Raw genomic sequence first — 22,196 nt, forward strand, 5'->3', positions numbered from 1 at the left:
AGTCTGCACAGGAGAAGCTACGTGTGCACTGAGCATCAACAGACTGGGGTTCCCCTCTTGACTTGCCCTGTGACCGTGAGCAAGGACTTGGATCTTTCATGGGCTCAGTGTCCTTCTTTGTGAAAGAGCCCCTTTGGAGTCCTGGAAATTTACACAAGTAAAACATTGCACTGGATTTCAACACAATTATTATGTCAGACCCTAGATTTAGGTACTTTTACACTTGATATATTTATTTACCCTATTGTCTTCTTACTAATTAATTGACTAAGTATCTTGATGCTCCTGAAAGCTGTGAGGCTGGGAACTCGGTAGGGCAGAAACCAATCTGTGCTGCTCATGGACAGGTCCTCAGAGTGTGCCAGTTGGGTGCGTGAGGACTGGGGACGTGTTGCAAGGGCTTCAGGGTAAAGAGACTCATGACAAGTATAGTTCATGACTTCCCGGCAAAGGGAAACCTGTGAGAAACAATCGGTGTTTACCTGAAGCCCCTGCAGTGCTGTGAGGGCCAGAGACCAAGCCGGCCCCTGTGGTGGCGCAGCCAGGGCTGCAGGAGAGTGACTTCACTTGAGCCAGCTCTTGAAGGACGCTCGGGAATGGCCAGGTGGACAACATGGGGAAGTGCTGGGGGGAGGGGGGGGCAGGCAGGAACATCTAACAAGAGACTATATAAGGATATATGGACTTCTGGTGAGTGTGAAAGATGGTCAATTTAGTTACTCTAAGAGTAATAGATCAATGTTTTTTTAATGGATTTTAAGTGTTCAATAATCAGATGACATTGGTTCATGTGCTGACTTGTAGTATCTTAATTAATTTTGAAAACACTGTGTTTGTATGTAGACTTCTGGATTTCTCTCGTGCATTTGGCTATGAACAAGTGGACTTGGACACTTGCTTGCTCTCAGAAAGGCCTGAGCTGGCTCTTCATGGAATGGACGGCGAACGCCCACCAGAGTCCCGGCTTTTACCCAGTCCAGTAAGAGGGGTTTCTTACATTGTATCGGTCAGGTCCAGTCAGGGCAAAGAGCACAGCCCAGAGAAAATTAAAATGGGGGCCCCCTCTCACAGTGTTGGGGCAGCTGAATGAGCATGCTGGAGCAATGAAGAGAAGGGGAAGGTGGTGCCGCCTGAGTGTGGGAGCCCAGGCTGCTGACAGAGTGAGCTGTCTGGGGCCACGGAAGCACAGAGAAGACAGGCCCCACCAGGGAGGCTGCCCAGAGCCCTGGGTTGGAGAGACATGCTTGCCTCTTCCATCCGCCGGCCCTCCAGTTTCCTGGCATAGTCTTCCTGTGGCCGAACCAGCTGGAGGCCACTTTTCAAAGGATCCTGGATGGAGTACAGGCGTCGCCCTGCAATCAAAAGCAGTGCAGGGGCAGGGAGGGCATGGTCCTCAGCAGAATGACAGGCGACAGGGCACGGCCTCCACGGACTGCAGGGCCCAACCCTCAGGCACACACACTGGGCTGCCATACAGCAAGGTTTCTGACAGATTTCTGTGAGGCTCACCATCACTTTGGATTTAGTCAGAAACATGAAAACAAGTGCTTAATGGAAGCCATTGTAGATATTGTTGCTTAAAAAAAAGTTGATTCATCTAGGAAAAGCCAGTTTTGACCAAATATATGGCAGTCATTGTTAGTTTTCAGTTTCTCTGTCCTTTTTTCATTTCTCTGTTTCCTTGGCTGACAGCTTGCACTCCAATCATTTAGATGCTAGTGCAGTCACATGGAAGGCAGTTCCTTCTGAGCAGGGCAGTCTTTGAGTTCAGGACCGTTCTCCAGTAGCATCTGTGCGCCCCGAGCTGGGAAACGGAGCCTGAGGCCTCACCTGGGTCGGTGTCTGTGTGTGCAGGGCACCTTCTCTGCCTCCTCACATTCTGCCCTGGGGGTCCGGGAGCCCCTTCCAGCTGGCTGCTCTTGGCTTCACCTTCTCTTGTCCACGAGGAATTAGAGATGTCACACTCTGCTGGGCCTGTCCCCTGTGTCCCAGTGCCTGTGCGGCAGCTGCTCCTGCAGGACCAGCATCTTCTGACCCGGGGGGACAGTGAGGGTGGCAGCAAAGCCTTACCACTTGAGAAGCTCTAATTGCCTTCTCCGAGAGATAAAGGCCTGGCGGGTAAATTATTTAAAACAGAGAGAAGTACATCAGTGCAAACATGTATTTGTGGTTGTTGGTGTTCTGATACGATTGCTTCTGAGATGTTTCCCTCATAGAAGAATGAGCACATGTGAGTAGGGGTGCTGGCTGCACTGGGCTAAGCATCTCATGGATCTCTTACAGCAGCAGTGTGCTGTGGACGGAGCCCCCAAGTATGTCCCCGACGCTCACCAGTTTGGCCTCACACAAGGCAGCCATTTGGTGCTGCCTTTCAATCAGCTGGTTGTCAGAAAGAGGTAGGCGTTGTTCTAAAGCCCTTATGAAGTATCCTGTTGCTTGATGAATGTGGACGTATTCTTTAGTAATGGGTCTTTTCCAAAGCACCTTTATAAATTTTATCATGGAGTGCTCAGCTGGCTACTGGAAGGCAGCAGTGAGAAGGCAGAGGTCAGGATGCAGCCTTCATGCCGCTCGGACACTTATATGGTTGTTAAATGGGTTTCCGAGGTTTGTCCCCATTCCTTCTAGAGGACAGCTGGTCGCTGCCCCTTTGTGTGTTTGTAGGAAGGCACGGGAGTATCTCTCTGAGTCAGTCCTCACTCCTAGAACCCGAAGTCCCCCAGATCTATCCTCAAGGGGTGTCCAAACTGCGGCACATGGGCCACGTGCAGCCCAAGATGGCTGTGAATGTGGCCCAACACAAAATCGTAAATTTTCTTTGAATATTATCAGATTGTTTTGTGATTATGTGTCACAATGTATTTAATGTGTGGCCCAAGACAATTCGTCTTCCAGTGTGGCCCAGAGACACCAACAAGTTGGACACCCCTGATTCAGCCCCATTCTACTGAAAGCATGCACTAATCTGATGAAATTGCCTACCCACACTCTTTCACTGTGCCCCCAAAATTCCTGAGGCCACACCCACACTGGTCTACACATTCAGTCTCTCCCTCACACCTGCCTGTCCCAAGGACACTTCTTAGGCAAAGCCGGCACACATCCCACAGATCTTAACACCTGAGGCTGGCCGAGGTCCCTCCGACCCCACATCCCTCCTCTCTCTTCCTCTGAATCTCTAGCCAGTCTGAAGTCCACATCTCCAGACTCTGCCATGCCCTGTACCTCTTGTTCTTGCCCTTAATCCCCCATCAGCTTCAGACCGTAGCTTAGTGTCTCTTTCCTACCACTCCTGCCATCATTCTCCATGAATTCACAGCCACCCAACCAACACCTGTGCTTTTGAGTCCTCTGGCTCCAGTCTGTCAGAGGTCTTTTCCTCCTTCTCCCTCAGCCACCCTCTCCCTGTGGTCATACCCTTGCCTACGTCATAAGTATTTATTCCACCTCCAAACCCTTTGCTTTAAGCATCTTATGTAACCAACCTCTTCCTCATTGCTACTCTGTTACTCCTAGAAGCTCCTCGCCTGTATGAAGACCACCGAGCCCTCATGTTTTCTCTTAACCATCACCTCCGTCTCTAGCTCCACAGCACAATTTACCCTCTACCCAGAGGATGGATCCCATTATTTCTCATGTTCCTTTTCAGGCTCCCTTAACACTTTCATCTCTTGTACTGGGACCACAGATAAAACGCACACTTGGCCTAATTCATGCCAGAACCCAAGCGGGTGGCCAGGGCAACAGAAATGCAAGTCTCCATCCTGCCATGATGTTACAGTTAGGGCCACAAACTTCAGAGAGAACCTCCAGGCTATATGGAGAGTCATTACATTTCTCTAATACATTTTTTAAATTTTTTCATAGCTTCTCTTATCTCAAAATTCATACATCCCTCTTTATGCCCTAGCTGATGACTTGCCTCATTGAGAAGAGAGAACTCCTTCATCTGTCTACCTCCCAAAAAAGCAGTCCACTGCCCTCATCCCCATCCCTCCAGTTCTTTCCCTGACACCATGGAGGGACCGTACTTGTTCTCCCTCTTGCTTGTCCTCCAGAGCACATCCCCTCTCTTCTCTTGGAGACAACAGCAGCATCCAAGTCCCCCTCCTTCATTGGTGATTCCCATTGACACAGAGACAGAATCGTCATCCCCCTTATCATCGGTGATAACAAGAGGAGCCAACGCTGTGGCAGAGCCTTTCTCAGTATTTCACATGCAAACCCTGACTTAGTCCTCATAGTTACCTGTGATGAAGGTATTACTGTTATCTTCATTTCATAGGCAAGGAAAATGAGGCACAGGGAAGGTCAGTCATCAGCTCAGGGTCACACAGCAGAGCTAGGATTCAACCCCGGGCACTGTGGCCCCAGAGGCTATTCCTGTACTATTCTTTCTCTAGTAGTTTCCAAATTTTAAAACAGAAACTCTCCAGAAGTCTTCACACCTCTCCCTGCTCCCTCACATGTGGTATCCTGGCTCTACTGCACAGTAAGATTTCTTGAAGGAGTTGTCTTATGTGTCTGTCTGCCTTTTCTCACCCCTCAATCCCTCCCCTACCCACCCAGTCAGCCTCCCCTCACTCCTCTGTTGCTCTGGCCAGAGCTGTCCCCAGACCTGCTATGGCCACATCCTGCTGTGCCTCCTCTGCTGGGCCCTCAGCAATGTCCTACACACCTGGCCACTCGACACCCTTGGCCCACATACTCTTAATTTCCCGCTCTCTCCCTGCCCGTCCCTGCTCAGTCTGCTTTGCTGGGTCTTCTTCCGTCAGTGAAGGCCAAGGCCCCTTCCACAAACTCTCCCCGGGCAGCTTGGGAATACCTTCTATTTGCTAATATCTACATCTCTAGCCCTGACTTTTGCTTAAAAGTCAGGAGTTGTATATGCAACTGGCTGCTTCACATCTCCAGGGACTGGGACAGGTTCCTCAACCTTAATACATACACCAAACGGAAATTCACAGTCTCCCCCAAACCTGTTCCGGTCTCTGCCATGTCCTATAGGCATCATCCCCCTTTACACGGTTACCCAAGGCCCAAACCTAGCCGTTATTTTCTTCACTCTCCAAATTCAGTCCGTCTGCAAGTCCTATTGCTTCTCCTTCCAGAATATCTCATGCACTCATTCACCTCCCTGCATCCCCAGCCACCTCCCTGGTGTACGCCACCTCCAGGCTTCTGTGGACTAACAGATGCCTATCCCATGCCTGCTGTCACCTGGCCCCATTCGATTCGTTCTTCACATCGGAATTTTCTTTTAAGATATAAATCAGATCATGCTCACTCCCCTTTTAAAGCCCTCCTGTGACTTCCCAATGTGCTTAAAATCTAAATATGGCCTCCTGGAGCCCCTCACCCACGAGGATGGAGCCAGGCCCCCTCTCCTACCCCAGCGTGCTTTAGCGGCATCACGCTTCCTCATGTGGGAGGGCCCTGGACACAACCTTTCCCTCTACCCCTGTGTGGTGCCATCTCCCATGCGGCCCTGGTTGAGGGTTCCTGCTGAGCTTTGTGGGGCTTCCTCCAGTCTGTCATTCAGATCTCAGCTGAAATACCATCTTCCAGAGTTGCCTACCTCACAACCTAATGTAACCAGCATTGTTCCCACCACAGCTTACTCTTAACTCTGGTACATTTCTGGTATTAGTTTCATGGGAGAAGGGAACTTCTCTTTGTTCACCACCTTAGCCTCAGCTCCCAGAATTAGTGCATGGCAGGTACAGGCATGCAGTAACCACTAGTTGAATGAATGGGTGGGTAGATGAGTGACTCTCCTGAGATGCTGATTATATAAATATTAGAATAATTACTGGGTTATCTCTTTGAAGTTATTTTAAAATGTAAATGTGAAAGCTTATTCCTTTCTGAGGGCTGAGCTCTTGTTTTCCTCCAGGCTCTCGGTTCAGCTAAGGATCCGAACATTTGCCTCCAGTGGCCTGATCTACTACATGGCACACCAGAACCAAGTGGATTATGCTGCACTGCAGCTGCACGGGGGCCACCTCCACTTCATGTTTGATCTCGGGAAAGGAAGAACCAAGGTCTCTCACCCTGCGCTGCTCAGTGATGGCCAGTGGCACACGGTATGCTCTCAGGAAGCTTCTGATCACTCCTTCCAAGTCTCATTCCACTTGTTCCTCGTGCCCCCTCCATTTCACTGCAGTGGAAGCATTCTCTTGGGTCCCTAGCTTGCCTTGGGTTTGCTAGCTCTCCAACAGAATGTAAGCACCTTGCAGGCAGGGACCTTTTCTGCTTCCTAGCCCAGTGCCTGACACCTCACAGGCACTCAGCAAACATTGCTGGAATGAATGAAAGCTACCAGAAATGTTCTAACCGTGATGAGAAGTGCACTGAGCCCACCTGTGGTCTGAGTGGGCCAACTCTGAGAGCATGCCATCTACTGCCTCATCAGTAGGACTCTGGGACACTTGTTTTCTAAAGCATGTGCTACTTGTCCCTGCTTCCATCCAGCAGGCTCAGTCCCTTTGCAGCACCAGCTGTGTGAAACTCAGAGCCATCCTTCAGGATGCCATTTGGGTTATTATAGCTGTAATGAACAGAGCAGCAAGCACACCCTGTTAAAGCTATCTCAGATTCCTTAAAAATTATGTGTTTTTTTTTTCATTTTGCTCTAGGTCAAGACAGAGTACTTCAAAAGAAAGGGCTTTGTGACGGTCGATGGCCAGGAGTCCCTCATGGTGACCACCGTGGGGGACGGCACTGCCTTGGACGTGGAAGGGAAGTTGTACCTGGGAGGCCTTCCCTCTGATTACAGGTCCAGGAACACTGCAGTTGTAAGCAGCATTTTCTGTATGGGGCCCATTTTGCCTTTACCACCATTGTGCTTGTTTTTAAAGGAACATTTTCATGTTTAAATTGTCTCATTTTTCAACCTGGGGTTTGGTGGCAAGATGCAATCCTTTCAAACCACATCCCTGGATTTTGTGCTGGGGCTTCCCCTTGGAGTCCAGCCAGCCCTCCTGTTAGTTAATGAGCAGATTTCTTGCCCCAGCTACTTAGCCCCAGAGAAATTCAGGAAAGTCCAGGGAATTTGTATTTGCAGATTAGAATACTCCCCGTTCTTGACTTCTACATTATTTAATCAAGATAATAGAACACACATTTACTGCATTATTAGCAGATACTTCACAGTAGTTTTAAGTTAGACATTCATGTGAAGTATTGTGGCAATTCGATTTTAAAAACCAAAGGGTAATGTTGAAGTACAGGGAAAAGTTGCCCTTGCCCTCCTCCTTGTATTCACCACCACCCACCCTCGTGTCATTTGGCTTAGATCACCCACACCATCCCTGCTTGCATTGGGGCGGTGACTTTGAATGGCAGGCAGCTGGACAAGGACAGCCCGGTGTCGGCATCTGCAGTAGCCAGGTGCTACGCAGAGGCCCAAGAAGGAACTTTCTTTGAAGGAAGTGGATATGCGGCTCTTGGTATGTATTATCGACAATCTCAAAAGAAATCTTTGGGACTCACCTGCCCTCTAAGATGATATGGACCCAAGAATTCTGTGACAGAGCAGGACCCACTGTACAAGACTGCAGCAAGACCACATTTAGTTAAATGTTACAATTTATTTTGATTTCTCAACTTCTAAGGTACAAGCCTTCTCACTCTGTGCCATCCAGATGGCCAGACAAAGGCTCCCAGCCCCTGGGGCAGTGCATCTCCTGGCAACACGTGGTCCCTGTGTCATCTGTACCCTCCCCAAATTTATGAAAGGCATGCTCTCACTGTCCAAGTTAATAAAGGCCTTTGAATTAAAAATAAGCAGCATAAAGTATTTAAACCAGGCAGCCAAGTACAAGTCAGATTTGATGAGGAAATTAACTCCATTTAGATTGTTGAAAATATTAATCAATTAGAAGTGAAATAATTTAAATCTCTAAATTGCCTTAGAACGTAAATTCCTCAAACCTTAGAACTGGCCCTTCAGATGCATCTGATGTTGCCTCCACCTTTTACTGTAGATACTTCATGTGCTGGTTCACTCCCTGTCCACACTTGGAGCCATGCTCCTCTCTACCCTGTTCTCCTTGCTGTCTCAGGGAACTAATTTTTCCAGCTTGCCCTCTGGCTTCCAGGGAGGTTCTGGTGGAAGACTGGGGCAGGAGGGAGAAGGAGAAAAGCTAGCATACTACTCTCCTTCACTCCTCTTGCAAGCTCTGGTAACACCACCACCTTCTCACATTTTTCCATCAGCTCTGGGTGTGGCAACACTATCTTCTATTGCTAATGTCCTCAATTTATCTCAGCTCTTTTATTCACCTCAATAAAAAATATTCAATGAAATCTCCACTTTTTAAAAACCCTAGTGTAGATTCTGACTAATACACTCAGTAAATGATGACATGCCTGGTAGGTGGAAATAAAACAGACTATTCTTGTATAGAAGATGAGGGATTTTATTGGATCAAATCCCTTTTGCTTTTTCCCTACCTGGCTCTAGATGACAGGATGGGCCTGCCTTGGCTCAAGCCTGGCTTAGCCCTTCTGACTGTGTGTCTTCTTTAGAAGCATCACTTCATCTTACAGATGTGCAAACTGAGACCCAGAGACTGAAGGTGACCTGCTGATGGTGGAGCTGGATCCAGAGAAGGAGCTGCAGCTGGAGCTGCATCTCCTGAACCTCAGTCAGGGGTCCAGATGTATAGCCAGTCCAGCCCACTGCGGGGGCGGGGCATGTCTCTCCAAGCCCGAGCCTTCTTGGGCCAGACAGAACTCACCCATAACTGCGAGCTCTTTGTGTTTTTCAGTCAAAGAAGGCTACAAAGTCCGATCGGATGTAAACATCACACTTGAGTTTCGTACCTCCTCAGAGAATGGCGTCCTCCTGGGGATCAGCAGTGCCAAAGTGGATGCCATTGGGTTAGAGATTGTGAATGGCAAGGTAGGTGTTTTATCTCTATGAGGCTCCCCCTCACCTCAGTGTCAGAACAAAGCAGATGAAAGCAGCAGAAATGCATAGACCCACACTTCCAATTATCAATTTTAATGGAAGGGAGAAAAGATTCAGTTAACATTAAAAAATAGATAATCCTAAAATGCTTTTAAATAACTTCTTTTATAATTTTGAAATTGAATTGAAAGCAAAACTGCAACCACAATACAAAGAACTTCGTTTCCTGAACAGTCTGAAACTAAGTTGCTAAACCGATGTACTATATTTTCTAAATGTATTTGGAAATAATTATAGATTCATAGAAAGTCTCAATGGAATGTACAGAGTGGTCCTCTTGCACACTTCACCGAGGCTCCTCCAGTGGCAGCATCTTACATAATTCCAGTACAACATCAAGTCCATGAAACTGACATTGGCACCATCCCCTGAGTTTAAGTTATGCCTTTTGTACATGTACACGTGTATAGGCTCTACACAGTTTTACCCTGTGTGTAGCTTCATGTAACCCCCATCACAGTCAAGACACTTAATTCTACCGCTAATAGAAGTCTCCCCAGAGCCACTCCTTCTGACTTCCTCCATCTGCAGCCCAACCCCTGGCAATCACTGATATGTTCTCCACCTCTCTAGTTGTTAGTCATGTCGGGAGTATTACACAAATGAAATCATGCGGTATGTGTCCTTCTGAGATCATTTCCTGGTGGTTATGTGTATGAATAGTTCATTTCTTTCCACCACAGCGTATTCCATGGGATGGATGTACCACAGTTTAATTTTTTTAAAGCATAAAACAACTTTTTCTATAACTATTCTACTGTTGCTTTTCAGGCTCCAGTCCTTGTGCTGGGAACTAAATGAACTCAACGATTAACAGTATTTAGTCTCTTCTGCTTTAAAACTTTTTCCTTCAGAGTTTCAGTTGGTTCTCATTCTTCCTCTGCTCTTTGGGTGCATCTGAGTGCACCCTGTTCACAAGATTTGGGGGAACAAGTCTTAATTGCCCTTTTTCTTCTCTGTGGGCTGTGCCCTGATAGCAGATGAGGTATAGCCCAACTTGCCTGATCCTCTGGTTCAGCCACTGTCTTTTGTGCACGTGGCCAGCTGCCCCTGGCTGGTTGTAGAGAGCAGTCTGAGGTTCCCACATTGCCAGTGTTGGGACTGCTCCTGGAGATTTGGCCAACGCCCTCGAGAGATCAGGCTTCCCACCCCAGCTGTCATGGGCATTGCTGCCTCTTCTTCAGCCACCTTCCATATCCCAGAGGGTCATGTGAGAACTTGGGAATTTCTACCACGACATTTGTAAGACATGGGGTGGCAAGACAGTGGTCTCTCGAGTTCTCCCTCTCTCTGACCGCTCTCTGCCACCATTTCTGTTGTACTGTGGTCAACTCATGCAGCTATGTGACTAAGACACTTGATTTTCTTAAGCTACTGCCCCATGGAAGGCAAGGAACAAGCCTCTAAGTTCTAGATTTCCCCAAACTTATAGCTTGTTTCTACTATTTCCTGCTTACTCCACCCATGTGTTTTGGTCCTTAGAGGACCCTAGAATGAGGGTGAGGAGAACATAAGAAACTCATTGATCTCTCGCCCTTCAGCTCTTCTCCCTGCTTACTTCATCTCCATGTCGAAACGAAACTGCCTCTACATCATATTGCTGCCTCTCTTACTGTGGCTTATAGCCAACTTTTTTCCTCATATGTATTTCCAAAGAATTTTGAAAAATTGTGTGTCCACTTACACATTTTTATGTGGAATCTGAAACATGTTATCAGAAGTGTAATAGTTGCAAAACATGCAGTGTCTGACATGCTGTGTATTTTATCACTACTATGGCTTATTATTTATTGTTCTTTTAAACCATTTTTAGTGGTTGCCCAGGGTTTATAATATACATCTTTAATTTTTCATGGTCTATTTTAAAATAGTACTGAGTAGCTTCACATATAAGAACCTTACAACAGTCTACTTACTGTTCTTCCCTGCCATCCCTTGCGCGTCTTGGATCTGTTGTGTTCTCATGCACTGTGCTATAGCATCATGGCAGAAGGGAGTCAGTCAGTGTTCCCTCATGGGTGCTAGCAACTGCTATGAATTGACACCCTCAGTAAACCCATCAGCTCCTGCTGTCCTGAAAAGAGGGAATTGATTTGGGGGTGCAATGCTGAGATAGTGGCTCAGTCTCGCTCCCATGGAGGTGGCCACTTGCCCTGTCTGAAATTTTGGGGATAACATAGCATCTGAATCATTTAAGAGGCTATTTTCAAAAACAGGTTTTTTTTTTATGTTTGTTTTTTATAGTTCCCTCTCCTTTTTAGCAAAATGCTGGGATTTTATCCATCTCAGGCACGTTATATAAACGGACTGAATTTCTTAAATACGGGAACATTCACTAAGATATTTGCTTGTGCCTGTTGTTTGCTCAGCTCCTGTTCCATGTTAACAACGGTGCCGGTAGGATAACAGCCACGTACGAGCCCAGAGCTACCAACAGTCTCTGTGACGGGAAGTGGCACTCTCTGCAAGCCAACAAAAGCAAACACCGTGTGGTGCTGATCGTCGACGGTGACGCTGTTCGTGCGGAAAGTCCACACGTGCAGTCCACCTCGGTGGACACCAACAATCCCATCTATGTTGGTGGCTACCCTGGTACGTTCGGGTGTCTGCCCTGCCCATTCACTTTCAAGGGGCATTGTCACTGGGGACAGTCTCAGGTTACAGAATAAGGATGAAGAAAAATACACGTTTTGGGTGACAAATCTTTACCACTTAGAATGGCTCTATTCAAATACCAGGGAATTTTTAGAAAATTAAAATAATCTACACTTGTAAATTGATCATTAGGTAGGACTCTGAGGACTTTGGAGATGATGTAGAGTAAACTGGATGACTCCCACCATGAGGAGTCACTTTGGGGTGGGTGATCATGTTAGAGGACAAATGCACTCTCATACTGGTTTTGGGCTAGACTTATGCATTTTCAGATGTCCCAAGTAACTATTACAAATGATAAAATAAACACCCCTTATGCCTTTTTAAGTCACAACTATGCCTTAAAATTATTACATATTAATGGTTTTGACTTATCACAGAAGCCACATATGTGGAAGAATATTATTCTAATTTTGATATAGAAACCAGTCGAGTTTATTTTTGTACTTACTGTTCTGTTTATTTCATTTAACAACATCAAGCAAAACTTCTCTTCTTTCCTTAACAGCGGATGTAAAGCAAAACTGCCTGAGCAGCCAGACCTCCTTCCGGGGGTGTCTGAGGAAGCTCACTCTGACTAAGGGCCCGCAGGTGCAGCCTTGCGACTTCAGCAGAGCTTTTGACCTACAGGGAGTTTTCCCTCATTCCTGTCCTGGGGCTGAGCCCTGACTCACAGGGAAACTTCCTCAACTGGGAATCAGTCATTGCTAATGTTCTGAAGAGAATTATTTTTTTGAATTAAATTTCTTCAGTTTGGGTTCTGTTTCTACTCAGGTTAAGTGTTTTCAGAGAGAAATTTTGTGTTTATGTTAAACTCAAACCAATACCTCTATTAAATAGTTTAAAATGTAAATTGAATTCATTGGCTTTCTTTGTTCTTTCAATGAATCTTTGTAAACACTGAATGTTCCGTTAATTACTTGACAGTATTTCACAGTTTACTTTTTAAACTTTTAGAAAATAAAATATTACTATAGACTATAATAGATTAGAGCAGTAAATGAATACTTTTCTTTCCTTTCTTTACCAAAACTTTAAGTTCTGATTTCTACGAGAGGAAAGCAATGCTGTTGGTTATGCTCTGGCCGAGGGCACCAGCTGTAGACCACGTAAGGCTCCGGTGAGTCATGGGGGAGTAAAGGGAGCAGAGGAAGGAGCCAGAACCCCCTTTGGATATATCGCTGTTGAGTCAGGACATAACAGCATTTTTCGGGACAAAAAAAAAAAAAGGCATTGCAACTTTGCAACTAGCTCTTCTTTCATAGTCAATTTTTTTTTCCACCTGATCAGCTACCTGTCCTGGGAGAATGTATATAATTTCAAAAGAAAGAAACTTTAAAAGCCACAGGTACTTGTACATTGTTTTAATGAACTAAGCAGTTTTAAACCCAGATTGCTGAAGTCTTATTTGGTTCCCTCCAAATATATTTAGCTCTGTTCTGTGGCCATGGCTAGAGTCAAAATGGCTGTTATTCCATAATCTTTGGAAAAAATAATTCCATTTTTCAACTGCTTACTTGCAGAGAGGTCACTACCTGTCTTAGCAGTGACCTGCTTTTCCGATATGGAAGGTAGTAAATTCAATTTCTATTTCTGTGAGAGATTTTAATTTGATAAACAAGGAAGGCAACTGCGGTCATATTCCCTGCCCTTCTTCTGTGCCTTGTTCATGTCTCTGAACTCTTGTGGTGATCTGCGTCTACTTCCTGGTTCAATATCGGCATGAAGATGTTCGAGGAAGGGAGCAGCCAGCTGTTGGAGTCTGAGCTCTATAGCACCCAGCAGTTTAAGAATGCGGACTCTGGCCCTGGCTGGCATAGCTCAGTGGATTGAGCGCGGGCTGCGAGCCAAAGTGTCGCAGGTTCGATTCCCAGTCAGGGCACATGCCTGGGTTGCAGGCCACGGCCCCCAGCAACTGCACATTGATGTTTCTCTCTCTCTCTCTCTCTCTTTCTCTCTCTCTTCCCTCTCTAAAAATAAATAAATAAATAAAATCTTAAAAAAAAAAAAGAATGCGGACTCCTGCAGTCTAAAGGTGGCCACTTCGGCAGCTGGGTTAGGAAAGGAGCATTAGTATCTCAGCAGTGAAAATGCACAAAGAGGACCTCACTGGACTGTGGGTGGCCTTGCTGTTCATTTTTCCACAGGAACCATGTACAGCAGGAGATGACATGCCAGACCTTGGTCCACCATGTTGGGAGAGGAAGTGATTCAAACCAGGACAGAGAGCAAACTGTAGCGATGCCATGGACTTTGTGCTCCTCCCTCCCTCTTCCCCCCTCCTTCTCTCCTACTGTCCCTGCCCATTTATTAATAGAGCTAAAACAGAGTTCAGGCCTTTCATGGTTATTCCTATTTATGAGGCCTCTCTTAAAAGATCCCCTCAAGGGAACATGCACTTCTCCTGTCTTTGACCTTTTTCAGAAAAGAGCAACCTGGGTTTAGATGTCTTCCCTTGAGGGTAGAGAGCCTGGGCTCCCGGTCAAATGCCTGGCTTTTGCTCTCACTACTGGGCCTCTTAGTATTCCTTAACTTCTCTCAGCAAGGCTGGATTCAGACCCTTAGAGTAAGGTTGCCAGGTAAAATACAGGACCCAGTTAAACTTGAATTTCACCTAAACAACCACCATGTTTTCAGCATATGTTCTAATACATATGTATATTACATGTATAGCACATGTATAGCACATATTTTTTTGCTAAATCTGGCAACCCCACTTGAGAGGCTCGCAAAGACATAAAAAGGTTATGACACCCCTTCCCTCACTGCCAAATGATTCAAAATAAAAACAATCCACAACTTAAAAGACATACAACAAAGTCCATTGAAAAATCACATGTGGTAAGAACACATAACATGAGATGTATCCTCTTAGCAAAATTTTAAGTGCATTATACAGTATTGTTAACTAGAGGCACAGTGTTAACTATGGGCCCAGTAAATCTCAAAAATGCATCCATCTTATGTAACTGAAACTTTATACCCATTGAAAAGCAACTCTGTCCCTACCTATCTCCCACTTCCTGGCAATTACCATTCTACTTTCTGCTTCTATGAGTTTGACTATTTTAGATACTTCAAATAAATGGAATCTTGCTCTGTGACTGGCTTATTTAATCTAATATAATATTCTTGCAGATTCATCCATGTTGTTGCATATGGCAGGATTTTGTTTTTGGGGTTTTTTTTTTGGATTTTAATTATTTATTTTTAGAGAGGGGAAGGGAGAGAGAAAGAGAGGGAAAGAAACATCAATGTGTGGTTGCCTCTTGAGCGCCCTGTACTGGGGACCTATCCCACAACCCAGGCCTGTGCCCTGACTGGGAATTGAACTAGCAACACTTTGGTTCACAGGCTGGCACTCAATGCACTGAGCCACACCAGCCAGAGCGGGGTTTTGTTATTTTTTAAGGCTGAATAATATTATATTATGTGTATTTTATGTATCTATTTATCCATTGATAGATGTTTAGATTGTTTCATATCTTAGCTACTGAGAACAATGCTGTGATGAACATAGAAGAACAAATAACTCTTTAAGATCTTTTTTTAAAAGATTTTACTTATTTATTTTTAGAGAGGGAAGAGAGGGAGAAAGAGAGAGATAAACATCAATGTGCGGTTGCTGGGAGCCATGGCCTGCAACCCAGGCATGTGACCTGACTGGGAATCGAACCTGCGGTGCTTTGGTTCGCAGCCCGCGCTCAATCCACTGAGCTACGCCAGCCAGGGCACTCTTTAAGATCTTGATTTCAATGATTTTTTTTGAATTTTTGAAGGACCTCCATATTATTTTCCATAGTGGTAGCACCATTTTACATTCCTACCAACAGTCCACAAGGGTTCTGATTTCTCCACATCCTCACCAACAATTATCTTGTTTTATTAACAGCTGTCCCAACAAGTTGAAGTGACACCTCATTGTGGTTTTGATTTATATTTTCCTGATGATGAATGATGTTGGATATCTTTTCATATACTTGTTGGCCATTTGTACGTTTTTTAAAAGATTTTATTTATTTTTAGAGAGAGAGGAAGGGAGGGGGAAAGAGAGGGAGAGAAACATCAATGCGTGGCTGCCTCTCATGTACCCCCTACTGGGGACCTGGTCTGCAACCTAGGCATGTACCCTGACTTGGAATTGAACCAGCAATTCTCTGGTTCTCAGGCCCATGCTCAATCCACTGAGCTAAACCAGCCAGGGCTTATATGTTTTCTTTAGAAAAATGTCTTTTCTAGTCCTTTTTCCATTTTTAAACCATGTTTTTTAGTTGTTTGCTATTGAGTGTCAGGAGCTCCTTATATAACTTGGATTATTAACCCTTATGAGATACATACATGGTTTGCAAAATCGTATTCCATTCCATAGGTTGCCTTTTCATTCTGTTGTTTCCTTTGCTGTGCAGCATATGGCAAATTTTTAACTGACTTTTTGTCTATCTTTCCAGTTTCAATTCCATTTTCTCTGCAGTTGTAACTTAGGTTGATATTCTCACTTTATCCTGACATGCAGCCAGGCTAGCTATTCTCAAATAAGTTACTGGACCTAGAACTTGTACGGGATAAAGAAGGGATGCTGGAAGGCTGACAGTCACACAAATTTCAAAGTAAAAAGGAGCAGAACAATGCCAGATTCTACTCAATTTCCTTTCCACTAATATCTGTCAGCTCCATGAATGAAGTTTTTGAGCCCAGAAAAAATATCTCAGAGGATCCAGAACAATTTTTTTTTTATGTAGCAGAGGCTCTGAAAACAAAGGCTGCTTTTATTTTTGACCCGAACTCTAAAGTCCAATTTATGTAATCCATCGTTGATTTTCCTGTGATGTCTGTCTGTACAACCATCTCTGAAGTGATGGATCATAATCAGGGACAATACACAACATGGCTGAATATGAAACAACCATATGTATCAGCACAGGCTCATGAATTAAGTGCTAATTTAGTGTCCACATCAGATCTTGAGATGAAAATAGGTAAAATGCTCCATTAAAATTTCTGGGGTCAGGAGGTGTATTTATTTTTACCATAGAACACTATAAATGGGCTAAATCGTGGTTCCATGAGATAAATGAGTCTGGGAAGGCTTAAAGAGGTAGCTGTAACTAGGCTTTGCAGAATGCACAACAGCGACATTTGTGAGATGAGCTCCAATTTATGAAGTGCTTTCACATGCATGGTAGTATTTGGGTCTGGAGATGGGGGTGTGAGTCTAAGCCACCAAGCTAAAAGAAAGGGAACTGTTAGAAGTAATGCTGGCAGGGGGTGGGGGAGGGGATGGTAGAGAGAACAGAGTGGATGGGGCCTGATCATGGAGAGCCCCAAAGTCAAGCAGATAGTAAGGGGATGGGACCCGATGCCTTGTGAAGCATCAGGGTCCCCACCAGTGGAGTGCTGTGACAGAACAGTGCACCTGAGATCAACAAGTGGCTGAAGAGTGTAGTGGGTTGGCCACCTGAGCAAGGCGTAGTAAGAAGTGACCGTGAAAAGGGCAGGGTACAGGAACGCTAGAGGCTCCAGCAATATGTCGGCTGCAGGCAGTAAAGGATTATGAAGTACAGCAGGGGCCTTGGAGCAATGAGAATTCCATGAATAGAAGATAAATTGAAAAAACTAAGAACCTAAATTTTGAATGTATTGAGTTGGCGAGCCTGATGAGACCACATGATGGGAGATATCTGAGCTGGTTGGCTGGAGAAGGACGGGGCCCGATGAGCAGAACAGCTGGCATTTAATGGGCGCAGGGCTGAGGCACTGTCGCCTCTGAGGCCTGTGAAGATCAGGCCTGAATACTGGTTGACAAAACATCAATATAGGCATTAGAACTACAATTAAGGTGAACTGTTTAAGAAACTCTCACTGTATATTAACATACATGTATGTTTTCTGAGCACTGCTAGGTTTTGGTGAGGATTCTTCCATAAAACAAGGGTTCAGTCTCAATGAATTCTCAGTCTTTTGGATTTGCAAATGGTTTCTCTTACTATATGTTTTACTTTCTATAGGTCATAATTTTTTTTAAAAAAAGACCAGGAAATTACTGATGCATCAGTAAGGACGTCTCACTAGATGTCTTCTGACAGTGTACTTGGTAACGATGACACTCCTTTCTTCACCAGTAGCAGAAACTGTTTAGTAGCTGATTGTATGCTTTAAAATCTCATGGTAGCCTGTGTGTTTCCTCCTTAGCCATAACAAACTCCCCCCGCACAGCACTATTTGCTTTTCTCTTTTGCTTGGAACTGTGACTGAAGACAGTTGTCCCCATGTTCCACCCAGGACTCCCCTCACACCTACAAACTATTATTTCTATTCCAGCCTAAGGTTCACTAGTTGCTAATGGCACAGCCACTCCTGCATGTTCCAGAAGGTCTAAGAGAAGGCAATAGCCTGAGTAGAAGTATTAGGTCATTTTCTTAGCTTATACTGTATTGAAAAGCAAAATGAACATGAGCACATTTTGCTAGCAGCTTGTGATAACTGTTTCCTCTTAAGTGTATTTTGAAGCCTTAACATTTCTTTGTCAGACTAATATATTTCATATAATTTTCAAAGTTTCAAAATACCACATACATTTCAAGTGTGTGTAGTTCATGTCTGTTTCACTGTGTGCAGTTACATTTGTCATTTCCGTTGTGTTTAGTAAGTCTCCTGGGCAGCCCCTGCGGCAGGCAGCACCCACAGCCCCAGGGAGCACCTGAGTCGGCAGGCAGCACCCACAGCCCCAGGGAGCACCTGAGTCCCTCAGTTCTCCTCGCAGACCGTGAGCACTCCTTAGCGGTCCTCTAGCTGCCTCTCAGCTCCTTTCAGGGCTGTGTTGTGTTAGATATGTCATGGGCATTTCAGAGCTACCATCATTAGGACCTGTGGGACATTATTAGTAAGTAATTGTTGAATTGAATATTAGTTTATCACTCTTTTCTAAAAATACCTCAGCAACACAGTTCTTCCTATGAATTTCAAAAGCTCTTTCGAAATGGCTCCTCTGAGCCATCCAATAAAGATAAAACAAATTGTGGAACGAGCCTCTTTTGCAAGATATTCCTAAAAGAAGTTCTGTAGGCTTACCAGTTTTCATAATGTGGAGTGGAATTTTCAGCTGAATATATTTGGAAATGCCAAAACTATCAGAACTTTTTCACAGGGTGACCAAGACAACAGCTCACATTCCTCTCAGACTCTTCCAGTGTCCAGCCCGGGGGCCCAGAGGAGCTGTCTGAAGCAAGAACCCCAATAGAAATCATTTTTTTCTCTCTGAGTAACACAATTTAGAGATGATACTTCCTTCTCAGAGTATATTTAGTGTGTAATACTTAATTATAAAGTATTAAAACACAAACTGTAGTGTAAATATTAAAGAGCTGTGGTCTCTGTTTACATATTAAAATAATTGCATAACTATGAAAAAATTTACGGCAGTTTTTACCAAGAACCATTATAAGCATCAAGGATTTCATCAATAATTTAATTTTAGCACATGTTCAAAACCCAAATATGATTCTGTTATAATAAAAAATGGTAATAGCTTTGATAAAAATTGAAGAATGCTGAGTTTCTCCCTATTAGGCAGTCAGAAGAAAATAATTAGGGAAGAACATCAGTGGAGGGCGCTAATGGGAGCTTGTGAGCAACAGACGCTCCAGAGGTTGCAGCAGGGGCTCCTGAAGCAAACTGGAAAGGTAAGCAGGATTTAGGTGTGGCTAAGAAGTCAGTGAGTCTGATTAATATTGTGTGGGTTAAGTGTAATTCTGTACACTTGAAGTTTAATTAAATTGAACATGGAATTTAAAAAGAAATAAGAGTGAGAAAGGCAAAAGAAAAAGTAGAAAATGATCTAGCAGGCTACCTGGTTAAGTCTGCCTGGAAGAGAAATGTTCAAACGTGACTCTGAGGAAAGCTTTTGATCTTCTGGGTGAGATCAGAAGTGAACTGAAGAAAGCACTGCTTAGTAGGCAACCTAAAAAGGAATACTTTTTCTTCCTTTCATTAAGTGGAATTGACTAAATTGAGGGGTAGGGGGGAGAGGGGAGAGGATTTCTAAACTGATAAAGCGATTAGGCAAATCAGTGAATTATTGCTGACTCTTGTTGCAATTCCAAAAGTCAAGTAGAAATGTATGCATGTGTGTGTTTAATTGATATAACAATGGAAAATGGGATGGGACTTAAATTCTTCAAAGGCTTACAAAAGGACCCAGAGTCTATAATATGTAACATTCACCATGTCCAGGATATAATTGAAAATCTTTCAACATACACACGACCAGGAAAATAGGACTAATTCTTAAGGGGAAAAAAACAGTTCATCAAATGCCAGTCCCAAGACAGAACTATCAGACAAAGACCTTAAAGCACTTATATCTATGCTTCATAAGGTCAGGGAAAACATTTGAAATGAATGAAATGATACAAATTCTTAAGAGAGAGATAGAAAACAGAAAAAGGAACCAACTGAAAGTTACTGAACTGCAAAGTACAATATCTGAAGGGGAAAAATTCACTAGATGGACTCACTGTGAGAATGGAGATAATAAAGGTCAGTAAAATTGGAGATAGAACAATGACAATTATCCAACCTATCAAGTAAAAAGACAAAAGACTGAAAAAATAAATAAACTCTGAGTGGTAGATACCTTTGGATAACATCTAAATATCTAACATAGTATAATTTTTAGATTCCCATAAGGAAAGGAGAGATTGGAACAGAAAAAAATATTTTTGGCAAAAATGACCAAAAATGCCTCACATTTAATGGAAGACAAACATTTACAGATTCAGTATGATGAATAAACTAAATAAAGAATAAACTCAAGGGAAAAACCCCTCAATAATCAGACTTTCAAAGTCTAAAAATGACTAAAGATTCTTAAAAGCAGCTGGAGAAAAAAAAAGCACATTACATGCTGGAGAACGATGCAAATATCCATGAATTTATTAAGAGAAATCATGGAGGCCACAGGACAACAGAACCACATCTTTAAAGTACTAAAAGAACTTATCAACCCAGCATTCTACATCCAGTGAAAATATCTTTCAGTAATAAAAGTGAAATAAAGACATCCTAAGGTAAAAGAAAAATATAATTCATCAAGAATAGTCCTGCTGCCCTGGCTGGTGTAGCTCAGTGGATTGAGCGCAGGCTGCAAACCACGCAACTCAGGTTCGATTCCCAGTCAGAGCACACGCCTAGGTTGCAGGCCATGGCCCCCAGCAACCGCACATTGATGTCTCTCTCTCTCCCCCTCAAAATAAATAAATAAAATCTTAAAAAAAAAGAATAGTCCTGCTGTTATGTTCAGAATATAGGTATGAAGAACTCTCAGCCCTGGCCAGATAGCTCAGTTGGCCAGGGCATCCCAGTATGCCAAGTTTGCAGGTTCAATCTCTGGTCAGGGCACATACAAGAAACCACAAATGAATGCATAAATAAGTGGAACAACAAATCAACATTACTCTCTCTCTTTCTCTTTTTCTCTTTATCTCCCTCCCTTCCTCTCTATCTCTAAAATTAATCAATAGAAATTTTTAAAAAAGAGATCATAGCTCAACATAACATAAGCAACCCATTAAGAATGAGCAAAAGATTTGAACAGATTTTTCACAAAAGAAGAAATATGATGGCCAACACACAGAAGAAAAGATGCGCCCTGGCTGGCATAGCTCAGTGGATTGAGTGCGGGCTGGGAACCAAAGTGCCCCAGGTTCGATTCCTAGTCAGAGTACATGCCTGGGTTGCAGGACATAACCCCCAGCAACTGCACATTGATGTTTCTCTCTCTCTCTCTCTCCCTCCCTTCCTTCTCTAAAAATAAATAAATAAAATCTTTAAAAAAAAGAAAAGATGCTCAGCATCATTAACCATTAGAGAAATGCAAATTAAAACTAAAATGAGATCCAACTACATACTCTTGAGAATGGCTAAAGGTGTTGGCAAGGACATCGAGCAACTGGAGCTTTGTACATTGATGGTGGGAATGTAAAATGGTACAACCACTTTGGAAAACAGTTTTGTAATTTCTTCAAAAAGTTAAATATACACCCATCATACATCCCAACTATTCTATTCTTGGTGTTTATCAAAGAGAAATACAAGCATATGTCGATTTACACAAAAATGTATAGTTGTTTTTAGGAACTTCATTTGTAGTAGCTATAAACTTGAAACATCCTAGATACTCATCAATAAAAGAATAAACTGTAGTATATTCATATAATAGAATATTACTTAGACCCTGGACGGTGTGGCTCAGTGGACTGAGCACCGGCCTGCTAACCAAAGGGTCATGGGTTGGATTCCCAGTCAGGGCACATGCCTGGGTTGTGGGCCAGGTCCTCAGGGCGGGGCCAGGGGAGCATGTGAGAGGCAACCACACACTGATGTTTCTCTCTCTCTTTAAAAAATAAAAATAAAATAATATTACTTAGAAATAACAAGGAATAAACTATTGATACATCTACAACATGGATGAACCTCAGAAATATTTTGAATGAAAAAAGCCTTACACAAAAATATAGATTGTATGATATCACTTACGTAAAATTTTAGAAGATGCCAAGGGCCAGGA

At 43.8% G+C, this 22,196-nt stretch overlaps 1 protein-coding gene across 1 annotated transcript in view; it reads left to right on the forward strand.

Moving 5' to 3' along the window:
• LAMA1 (laminin subunit alpha 1) overlaps positions 1-12,417 on the forward strand; it is a 155,979-nt gene extending 143,562 nt beyond the window's left edge. Inside the window, exons 56-63 of the mRNA XM_045850290.1 lie at positions 844-979; positions 2,284-2,396; positions 5,897-6,086; positions 6,639-6,797; positions 7,298-7,451; positions 8,775-8,908; positions 11,347-11,569; positions 12,141-12,417. Of these exons, the coding sequence (XP_045706246.1) occupies positions 844-979; positions 2,284-2,396; positions 5,897-6,086; positions 6,639-6,797; positions 7,298-7,451; positions 8,775-8,908; positions 11,347-11,569; positions 12,141-12,301 (1,270 nt within the window). The 3' untranslated portion in view covers positions 12,302-12,417. The remainder of the gene's footprint in view (positions 1-843; positions 980-2,283; positions 2,397-5,896; positions 6,087-6,638; positions 6,798-7,297; positions 7,452-8,774; positions 8,909-11,346; positions 11,570-12,140) is intronic.
• Positions 12,418-22,196: the final 9,779 nt, after the last annotated feature.

This window comes from Phyllostomus hastatus, unplaced genomic scaffold (genome assembly GCF_019186645.2).
Source record: "Phyllostomus hastatus isolate PE091 unplaced genomic scaffold, TTU_PhHast_1.1 phas_contig_80, whole genome shotgun sequence".
Lineage (NCBI taxonomy): Eukaryota > Metazoa > Chordata > Mammalia > Chiroptera > Phyllostomidae > Phyllostomus > Phyllostomus hastatus.